The sequence below is a fragment of the Sipha flava genome, unplaced genomic scaffold, assembly GCF_003268045.1.
Source record: "Sipha flava isolate LNK unplaced genomic scaffold, YSA_version1 76_pilon_pilon, whole genome shotgun sequence".
Taxonomy (NCBI): Eukaryota; Metazoa; Arthropoda; class Insecta; order Hemiptera; family Aphididae; genus Sipha; species Sipha flava.
In genome coordinates, this window is record NW_020273616.1 from 120,847 (window position 1) to 132,433 (window position 11,587).

The window sequence follows — 11,587 nt, forward strand, 5'->3', positions numbered from 1 at the left end:
TAATTGAAAATATATTTACTAGAGTATAATGCATTTTAAAATTATAGTTTAATATTGAACAAGATTATAATACATATATATATATTATAATATTCAAATATATTCATTATTAGTACTTTCTCAAACTTAATAAATGTTGATATTGTCATTTTCTACTAATAAATATAAATCAAACCAAATTTACTTGCTAATACAATACAATTTATAATTTATTAGATTCCTTGGAAAGCTAATTATTTGCAATGACTTAAATCAGTGATCCTAAAACCATTCCATGGATTAAATTCATATAGATATTATTATTATGACTATTTTAATTGTGACATTTTTACGGATTTTATACTATCCAATATTATTTGGATGTATACTAACTGGAAATAACCATATAAATTGATAATTTTTGTTTTTGGGGGCTTCTTGAATTTATTTTAGTAATATAGGTATGGCTCTATGAATGAAAAAGTTAAGAGAACCTACATTGTAGAGGATAAATAAATATTAAACGTTTAGTTATTATTGTCAAATTATTTTAATAGATGTCAATTATTTCATTGATTATTTATAATATGTATATATACAACAATTATATTTTAATAAATTCTTACTTTTTTTATTATAAGCAATAATAATTTTTCTTTTTTTTATAAACGTTTATCGGAGTATAAAATATACAACCACTATAAAGTGTGTATAGGACTACAAGTAAGTATTTGATAATAATATGATAATACTATAAGACGTTTATGTATTTTTATGTAAATCCGAAGAGTGTTTAACACGGTTTAGACCATGTTAACGCGTCTGGAATCTATTCATTTAGGTAATTCTAATTGTGGTAAATGGTTTATGAGTGCATCCATTTGACTCGTCTATTTTTTGCTTTTTTTGCGTCATTAATTTGTGATTGAGTAAATGTAGGCAAATTATTTATGAAATGCCTTTTAAAATTTCCCGGGGGATCGTAGTTTGCTACAACAATGTAACCACTGTCATCTTTTGCCACACCAACACCCAATTTCTGTGATGATTTCCAAAGTAGTTGTGTCATGTGCTCTGTAATTTTATAAAAACAATAGAACTATTAGTATACACATACATAATCATATCATAATTATTATGTGTAAAGAAAATTAATTTATCCCGAAAACGTTTACTTTTACTTTTGATATAATTCTTAATTTTTAATTTTATTAGTTACAATTTTACCTTTATATTAATTTATTCTTCATTCAAAATCGGTTTTTTCAAAATCAGTGGTATATAGGTTTTAAGTTAAAAAAACGAATACAACAATATCATTGACCCATTCCTGAACCTCACCCGACCGTTAAGGCTCATCCGACCTACGAGTATTGTTTATTTTTCTAATAAAATGTTTCAAATTTTAATTATGGCGCAACGGCTTAAATACGATGTTGTAATTTAAATACACACAATTATACTGTACCAAATTTGGTTCAGAATAATTTATTGAACGCAGAGTCTATAAATCATTACTTTAAAATTGAAACATTGTTACTACAAACTTACGCTAACGATTTATAAAAGATCGTTTAAACGCCGAAAATCAAACACATGCGTCTTAAAGCATCGACCGCTACCAAACGCGTTCGTTTTGCGATAGTGTGGAATTCGTATGCAGTCCGTACAGTTTTATTTTTCGGTGTTTTTAAAACGTGTACGTTAATCGTCTAAAACACGTAGTGTGTAACCAGCTTTACCGTCTATTTTTTATTCCTCATTATTGTGGTTCGTCTTAACACAACAATAATACCTTCCTATTATAAATAATTTTAAAAATATTACAAAAATTATTATTTATTCATTATTATTCTTTAACTATAAAATTTTTTATTTTATTGATTTTATGAATAAGTCATCAATAAATATTAAATTTTGTTTGCTCATTATTCTTTTGTCAATCGTTGGCCGTTAATGATTTAACATTTTATTAATTTAGTCTTAATTCTGCCATCTGGGTTGGGTATGCGTGTGTATTCGTAATTTATGTCAACGCTTCGTTTTTATGTTCTGTTTTATCATTAAAAAATAAAGATAAATCATTTTTTAACTTAAATTTGGTGTCGATGTGTTTTTGACTGACGGTTAAGTTCTATACTGTAAGTATCGTGACGTTAAATTAGAATGTGAAATCCGATTTAATGTCCCCCAAAATTTAAATTATTTATTTATTTTTTTAAACATTTTTCAAATAAATCGCTTTAAAAAAAAATATAAGAGCATGTGTTTAGTGCATATCATAGGGTTTAAAATGCATGTGCTTGCATATTTAGTGCTTTTTTGGAGTTACAAGTCCTTTGCCCTAGTGATCAGTATAAAATTTTGTTCAACAGACTTTCCTATGTGATATCTAGTAGAGGTCGTGGTTGTGAACGGGTATTAGAATACACGGGTACACGGAGCTCGGGCACACGAGCAAAAAAACATATTCAAGTCCTTTTAATAAATGGGAAATCGACCAAAAAATTATGTCAGTAGTTACTGTTAATACAAAAAATCTTTTGAATGCAGTTAATTTACTGGATAATATCACAGAAAAAAACGATCTAATATGTGCTGCACATTACAACTAGCTGTCAACAATGCCCTAAAATATGATAAAATAGAAAATTTAATTGAAGTATGTAGTAAAATAGTTTGTCATTTTAAGCATTCAAATTTAGCAAGTCAATATTTAAAGATAAGCAAGAAAAACTAGGTTTGCCAACAGAAAGCTTGATACAAAGCTGTAAAACAAGATGGAATTCTATATTTATGATGCTTGAGCGCCTTTATAAAAATAGGTGCCCAATTTCAAATGTTATTGCTGATCGTTCGATGACTACAGCAGCGATGGCACACAAATTTGAAGTGACGGAGCACCAATGGACAGATGTTGAAACGTTAATACAATTGCTTAAACCTCTACAAATGATGACTACTATTTTTTGTGGGGAAAAATATTGTTCTAGTTTAATGGTTAGGCCTCTTCTAAACGCAGTTATACAAAAGCATTTAAAGCATAATATAATCGTAAGTGATGATGAAATAGCTGAACTTTTTAAAACCACTGTAATAAGGGAACTTTCAGATCGTTTTAAATTACTGTGGTGTCCTTCTAGTGTCGTGTCTGCTAGGCAAATAGCATCTTTTCTAGACCCAAGGTTCAAAGACTTAGAGCATGAAACGGTTGAAGCAAGAGAGAAAATTCGGACACGGGTTAAAAATTTGATAAACGAAATATCTGAAATTAATCGCGATATGCAAATTGAAACATCTGTAGCTAAACATAACAATGCTCTTGAATTTTTGTTTGGCGATGAAGTAAACTGTGATACATCTGATTCTGATATTCAGTATCAACATTACTTGGCAGAACCACAGTTAAAATTTGATTTTGATGCACTAGAATGATGGAAGATACGTCCATCAAAATATCCATTAATTGTTGCTTTGGCAAAGAAATATTTAGGGATACCAGCAACGTCAGTAAATTCGGAAATATGTTTCTAAACCGCTGGAAACATAGTGACAGCCAAGAGAAGTTGTTTGTCGCCCAAGACGGTAAACATGTAAATTTTTCTTTACTAAAACAAACAATTATTATAACTTCCTAGATCGTGAGTGATTGCTTTTGTATTTTTTGCACTATATTATGCGTTATTACATAGCAGTGGCGTATTTAGGAGGGGGATGAAATATATAATAATACATCCTAACACCCATAAATTCGTACATAATATACATTTTTAAAATCCCCTAACTTGTTACCTATTGAGGTTAGTGTGGATCAAGGCAAAATAAGAATTAATCTTTATAATTACCTCATCATTTTCCAAACAAATTTTTTTACTTGTACTAAAATAAGAAAATAAAGTTTATTTTTGTTTTTGAGTATTACTCATATTGTCTTAAAACTTCACAGTTACAACTTACAAGACGCAAAAAAAATAAAGTCGAACAATAGTCAATTCGGCAGTAAGTCAGTACTCGGAATGGCGCGGCGTCGCTATCCGTCAACGTCCAACGACCGTACATATCTACTTTTAACGAATCACAATATCATACGATAAAATATATATATATATATATATATAGCTATACATTAGCCATAAATCTACTAGTAACAAATTTTCTAAAAATAAACCCGCCCGGCCGCCCTATGGTTAATCCACGGTCCTCATGGTCATTTTGTTTTGTTTACCGATTGCTTATCGGGTTTATTATAAACACTCTTGCATGAAAAATAATTCGCAGAAACGTACAAAATACAGTACACCATAATATAGGTATAGTTTTTGTTGCCTGATAGTCGTACATGCCGCCAACGATAAACGATTAGTGGCGATTAGTATATCAGACTATCAGAGCGGTACAATTACCACGACTAGAACATTTAGAAAACAGAAAACATACATGCTTGAAAGTAATATCATATTAAGAATATTAGAGAAAATGAGACAACTTATAGCTACCTAGGAAAAAAAAAGGTCAAGGGGGGGATCTATCCCCCATATCCCCCCCCCCCCGTAAATACGCCACTGTTACATAGTACATACTGCTTGTTCATTAATTTAATATTATTATTATTATTTTGTATTTATTTTATACTATATTATTATTGTTATTACCATTAATGTTTGGATTATGTATATATATACATATGTTTATTGTTATTTAATAATTAGGCAATACAACTTTTTTTTGGAAAAAAATGAAATTATAATGAATGAATATAATAATATAATAATATAATATAATAATATAATCTATAATGAATGAAAATACAAAAAAATAAATAAATTCTGTATTATTTGTTAAACCTACTTTTCATTTTAGCTATCGGGTATTTAGATACATGGGTATTAATAAAACGGGTATTTTTACTACACGGGCCTTAACCCCGTCTTGTTTAAAAACACAGGTACCCGTGTAGTTCATTATATAGGTAATCGAGACCTTTAATATCTACTGAAACTCCCAAACGCAAATCTATCCTTATATAAATATAGAATGCGGTAATGAAAGAAAAGATCGGTGAATACAATAATTTCTCGTTATCCGTGGTTTCGATTACCCGCGGTTGCTGTGCGATTAAATGTTATAAACGCGATAACATTAAACTGATATTATACGAGCACTGTAGATAATTTAAGTATTTAATTATTTTTTGTAGATAATTTTTATTATAATGCTAGGTATACTACTAATCAACTATGTACTTATTACAGATAGGTCACATAAAGTACCATAGGCGTCCGCTAGGGGGGGGGGGGGGGGTCAGAAAACGAAATTTTAATTTTTTAAGAACCGAAAAGAAACTGAAAGCTAAATTTTTATTATTTATAAGCTGAAAATAATTTTTTTTTTTTTTTTGAAACCGAAAAGAAACCGAAATCGAAATTTTAGTTTTTTAAGAACCGGCATCGAAATCGATTTTTTTTCACTTAAGGAACCGGAATCGAAAAAAATCATCAAGGTTTCGGTTATAACCTATGTCATTAACATTCTGCAGAGTCCATATTAAAAGGTCAAAGGTAACACAAGATTAGTCCCGTATTTGAAGTGCTCAAGTAGACAGAAGGAGAAAGAAGAACAAATCTTCGAACAATTCCGAATTCCATACGAAACACAAGTAGATCAGTAAATGTAAATCAACTACGCATATGAAATCTTTATAAATTCCAATTAATGGATTATTAATTTCTGAAATTTCAAATGTATGGAATCATATTTTTATTTAACTGTGTTAAATATTTGAAATAATTTACTTACGAACTGCACTGCGATTGTATAATTCATCTTCATCATCGTTTAAATTGTAAAGGGCCAATTCATTGTACCAAGAATTGACAGCTTGTTCACCAATGTTATCACTGTCCGAAGTCTTGTAGAGATTTTCTCCATAGAGATTATCGGTTCTATGCTTAAGTCCTCGGCTTTTTAACGTATTAGCCCATTCTTGAGCATAATTATTCAACTGCACAATTACATCATTATTTAGAGTAACAATAATAATAATAAGATAAAGAAAACATTTAGTGAATTATTAAAGTTCAAATAGATTGTTAACACAACAATAACACCTATTGCGATGTAAGTAAATAATAGTATCTATATACTTTACACATATTTATCTAATATAAAAATGATTAATCATAATATATGATAGTTAATATTATTTAGTTAAGCACATTGAACAGCAGCTTTATGTTTATCTTTATATTATTATTACTTTTTAACTTTATGGATATCTCAAACTTTCTTTTCAGTCATAATCATAGTATTTGTAACACTCAAAGTTATAACAGTTTTAATATATTTGTGAGTTTTTGTATGTACTCATTAAGTAATTCACCACGATAATTATTAATAGAGTAAATAAATGAGTAAAATATTATTGTTTACTTACATTCACGTCCATCTTTAATGGTGTGACGCCATGCTTTCTTCTGTAAGCATTGGTTTTGTCCAGGACTTGTTTTCGGATCCGTTGAAGCTCATCTTTAGTAAAGTCCTTAGATTCTACGTATGGATGTTTTCTAGATTTATTTTTTTTATTCACGTTTGGATTAATTCCATTATCCTTAGATTGATAGTTTTCTGAATCTACTATTGGATTTGATTGCATCATGTCATTGTAAGAATACATTCCGTTTGCCGGGACATTGGATTGACCACTTTTGAATTGATTTTTAGAACCGGATGGTGATTTATTTTGTTTTCCTGACTGAGGGATCTCGACACTGTTGTCATCCGAATAATTAATAATTCCGAAAGGAATTTTTCCATATTGGTTTAAATTTCCATTCATCATATTATTAAAATTAGACATTCCATTGTCTTCGTATTGATTATGTGTTTTTGGTTTATTTTTTAGTTTTTCCTGAAATGTTATAATTTAAGTATTTGCTTATTTCGGTGGCTTATATATAATAATAAATCATAACAGTGTTTATCTTCTTTGTCTCTTTGGTCCTTAACGTAAAATGTATTTAAATTGATAAAATGCGATTCAAACCAGTATACCTAATAGGTAAATTAATAATTGTAAATTGTATCATCTGCTATCCTATATTAAAATCGTCATCGGTTGTATTGAACCATATAATATTACGATAATATAACTAATACTAAATAATATTATTGTAATTATTATTGATATTGACAAGCAAAAAAATTTAAAAATAATATGTTGAGTAATTCGTGTATTCTACGTAGGTAACACTTACCATAAACTTTGCGTCACCGCACTCTTCATCTGGTAATATATCAAGACATTGACCATTTACACAACACTTTCTAAATGATATAACTCTGGTATTTTGTGGTCCATAATTACCCATTTGTTTTTTGAGAAAATCTAAAGGAAAAGCACTCAATGGCATACTTTGTGTTTTGGAGTTTCTGTTTTCCGGACCACTATATTTTCTGTCGTGTTTGCGATTTAAACTTTCTGGGGAGATATTTTCATCACGTTTATGATCTGAATTTTCCGGTGAGTCATAGGGACTGAGAAATTCTGGAATGGAAATATAAATGTAATACATAAATTTTGTGTCAAGCGTCAGGTTGTAAAATGTGAATTACTAGATGATGGTGGTACCGGTGAAGACGGCAGTGATGATGGTGGTGACGAGAATATTTCGGGACCACAAACTTCGTTTTCTTTTAGCATACGGCAATTATTAAAATTGTCACAACATTTTCTGAATACTAAGACTCTGTCACCAACCATACCTCCAAAACCACCATTTCCGAATGGGTTTGTTATCGAACCTCTCATGGCAAATGGACTGCCGTGATGTGTACTACTGAAGGGACTACTAAAAATACCACCAAAAGGATTGGTTTCATAATTTGGCATTATGGGAAAGCCACTATCTTGAAAATTCGGATATTGAGGCAGATAACTTGCACTTGGTTGAATCGGATTTGTAACACTGTTATCATTTGAATTTCTAGAATTTCTAGTCTTTGACAATCCCCTTAAGTTAGAATTTTTCAAAGAAATTTTATTTTGACTAAGCTCTGCAGGAACTATACGTTCTGGATTTTTCGGAGAACTATTCGAGAGTACTAAAAATAACATAATATTTAAAGTACTTATTATATAATATGCGCTTATTATTAAACATCATTACTAGTTGAAGATAATCTCGATGGAAATGACGACGAAGATGATGACGAATATTTAATTTCTGGCGACTCGGATTCTTCATCATAATCTTCAGTTATCGGCAACTGACCAAGTACCTTATTAGTTCTATTTAGATCGTGAAGGTTTTCGGCTTTAATCCTAAATATCATATTTTAATGTTAAACTTATTACCTATAAATGTATCATAAAAAATTAATTTTCAAGCACTTACGATTTAATCACTACACACAAAGTTATTAAAAGTTGGCAAGAAAAATATTGTCTAGCCATTTTATAATTTTAAACAATAGTATCACTTAAAACATATAGCCACTGCATTCAATTATTTTCGAATAACACTATTTTGTAATGTTTTGATGGTGTTCGATGGTGACGTCTTAAATTTATAACAGTCGAAAGTTATAATTTTTTTCATCCATATGTTATATACAGTAATTAGCATTGAAACAATACCTACTGGTAATTATTATTACATCGCAATGTTTTAAATACATTTTGTTTAGTGACAGCAGTTCAAAACAACAATTGTGTCAATATAAAGCGGAAGATAATATATCAATTATCACCACTATTCATCATGTTACTAATTTTTATTATCTCAAAAATATTTTTTTTTTAAAGTATATCAAAATTGTTGTAAAAATAATGACTCATAGAACTACTAAAACTCAACCATATTTCGACATATGGCTATAATAACCGTACATTCGTTTGATAATTACTGCTATTATATTTCATTTATCAACTAATATCTCTATATATTTTTAAGAATTAATACAAATTGTTGGTATCTCAAGTTGGTATTAGGTAGCTATTATACTAGTTTTTCAAAATAAAAATGTTGGCAAATATTATACGGATATATTTTTCGATTGACTGATGACGAATGAGAGTAATTCTAGTATTACACTGAGTAGACATCGATCATTGACATGTTTTGTTGATCGACAAAAATTCGATATACGCCGAACTAAAATATCTGTTAATCGGTTGATGTCGAACTAACAATAACCAATAATAACTAATTAGTTAGTATTGACAAATGAAAAATGACAAATTCTCTGTAAAGTTGAATGAGCTATTAAAAAGTAAATTCAGTATTACACGAAATCGGTATATTTACGTTAAACATTTATATAATTGAACATATATTTTGTCCTAATCCATTGAGTCAATTGAATTTGATCCATATTGTGGTATAGATCAGATTATTTTTTAGTGCATAATTTACTTTATTTCAAAAATCAATAAAATAAATGTTTATCAATGGAGATATTATTTAGCTGCTATAATTTTAACCATAGAAAAAAACACTTAGAAGAATATGTATCATACAAAAAATGTAGAAAATCGTTGGGGAAAAAAATAATATGACATTTTGGGTGATGGGTGTATAACAAATCGATTTTTTGCATTTAGCGAGGATGCATCCCTCCATGGAGATGGCATAAAATTCTATGAATGATAAAAAAAATGAATACAAATAGTATATCATATATGATAATTCTTCATAAACATTTTTTATTGATTTTTCAAGGTTTTATACTAAGAAGAGCTGAGGATACTTTTCTTTGACACCTACAGTTTTTTTTTTTTTATTTTATGCTTTATAATGTCGAACAATTTCTGAAACCTGTTAAAAAAAATGCATGAAAATTACAATAAAAGTGTTTGTAAAATAATATCTCAAGAGGAAGGGATTGGTTACATGAACATCTTTTATCCTTTCAGATTAAATAAATTTATAACACAACAAAATTAATTCTCTTATTACCAATTATAACATAACATTATAGGTACATTATTAAATAGTACCTATACCATATTATAGGGAAATTATAGGGAATTATATGGAAAAATTTAGTAATTTAATTCATAACTTTTTAAAATTGTTGTCTTGTTGGTATATTTAGAAAAAATTTTTTTAAATATATTGACAGCTTTCCTAATATTTAATTAAGAAAAAGTTGCAAAAGATTTCAACAAAAATCGAAATTTTTTTTTATTAAAAGAAATTGTTTATTTTCATTTATTCAATAGTAAAATGTACTTATTAAAAAATTAATGAAATTTATACTTATCTACTGAAGTAAAAATTGTATATTATACTTCCATATGTTTTGTGTTATATACAGTTTAAAAATTATAAATGTATAATATAAAATTTATATTAAATTATTATTTATATTTTTATTTTTTTATTTTATTTTTTTTTTTTATTATTTTTTATTTTATTATTTATATTTATTTTTAATATATGTATAATATTTATTTTTATGTACAATATACTTCGCTGTAAAAGTATTAAAGTAAAATCGGATTTTTTTGTATTGGTTTGAGTAATTAAGTTAAATTTATATTTTATTTCCAGTGGTATTAAAATTAAACAACTCAGGTAGGACATGTATTCAAAAAATGATGAGATCCAACCATTGAGCCACGACAGGATTTAGAGTCAAATAATATTTATATTACATTAACAATATTATTATACAAATAAGACACGTGGATTAATCTACCAGGCAGTGTGTACTAACTCTGTTTGTTTATTGTTTACAATAACTAATGACTAGCCGATCCAATCACTCGAGACTTAATCAACTCACCCACTACTGAAATATTATCAGATAGGGCATATACCCTACCCAAAGGCGTACGCACAGAAACGGCAGGGTATGCTCTTGCTGCCTCATACCGGTTTAAATATATTTATAAGTACCGAAAAGTCTAAGCTGGACCACGGTATAATGATCAATAAAAAAAAATTAGTTGTTTATCCAAAAAGTGTATTGAACTACCATACTAATTTTTTTTGTGTTTAAATAGGTTATAGGTTAAAAAAAAACACAGTGACTACAGAGTTATAAAGTATACTATATCAATTATTAACATTGATATAATCAAAGGTCAAAGGTTAAATTTTGTCTTTTGACTTAAAATTTACAAATATAAGTTAAATAGTCATGTATAGGCCGTTTGTATGAAAAAAATGGACCAATAAAAATATTCACTGCCCCCAACATAAAATTCTGCGCACGCCTATGGCCCTAACTGAATATAGGGTTCGGCGTCACGGTTTAGTACTTATTATTAGATTTATCGGTACACAATTATTTATTAATTAAAAGGTTTTAAGGAGTAAAATATTGGCAATAAATATTCACATTAGTACATTTTTTTTTTATCATACTCATTGGATAGTATGTGACTGACGGTCACTACTTAAATTATGTTTGATACATTAACAAAATCTTTCTAGAACTTTTTCAAAAAATGTCTTCATGAGATGGATTCTAGCAGTGCCGACTCTAGGGGTGGAATGGGGGAGGGGGAGCCAGCGGTACGACCGCACCGGGTCCCGCACTTGTTTGGTACCCCACCATAGTTAACGAGTTGTGTCCCAATTTCCATAGAGTTCTATACTAT

At 28.7% G+C, this 11,587-nt stretch overlaps 1 protein-coding gene across 1 annotated transcript; it reads right to left on the reverse strand.

Moving 5' to 3' along the window:
* Positions 1 to 612: 612 nt before the first annotated feature.
* Positions 613 to 8,614, reverse strand: LOC112692819. Its single transcript, XM_025567615.1, has 7 exons — positions 8,373 to 8,614; positions 8,145 to 8,299; positions 7,591 to 8,079; positions 7,233 to 7,522; positions 6,413 to 6,886; positions 5,776 to 5,980; positions 613 to 1,053 (listed from the first exon to the last, which is right to left on the reverse strand). The coding sequence occupies exons 1-7, from the start codon at positions 8,429 to 8,431 to the stop codon at positions 845 to 847; spliced, it is 1,881 nt and encodes a 626-aa protein (XP_025423400.1). The 5' UTR covers positions 8,432 to 8,614; the 3' UTR covers positions 613 to 844.
* Between the last annotated feature and the right edge of the window lie 2,973 nt (positions 8,615 to 11,587).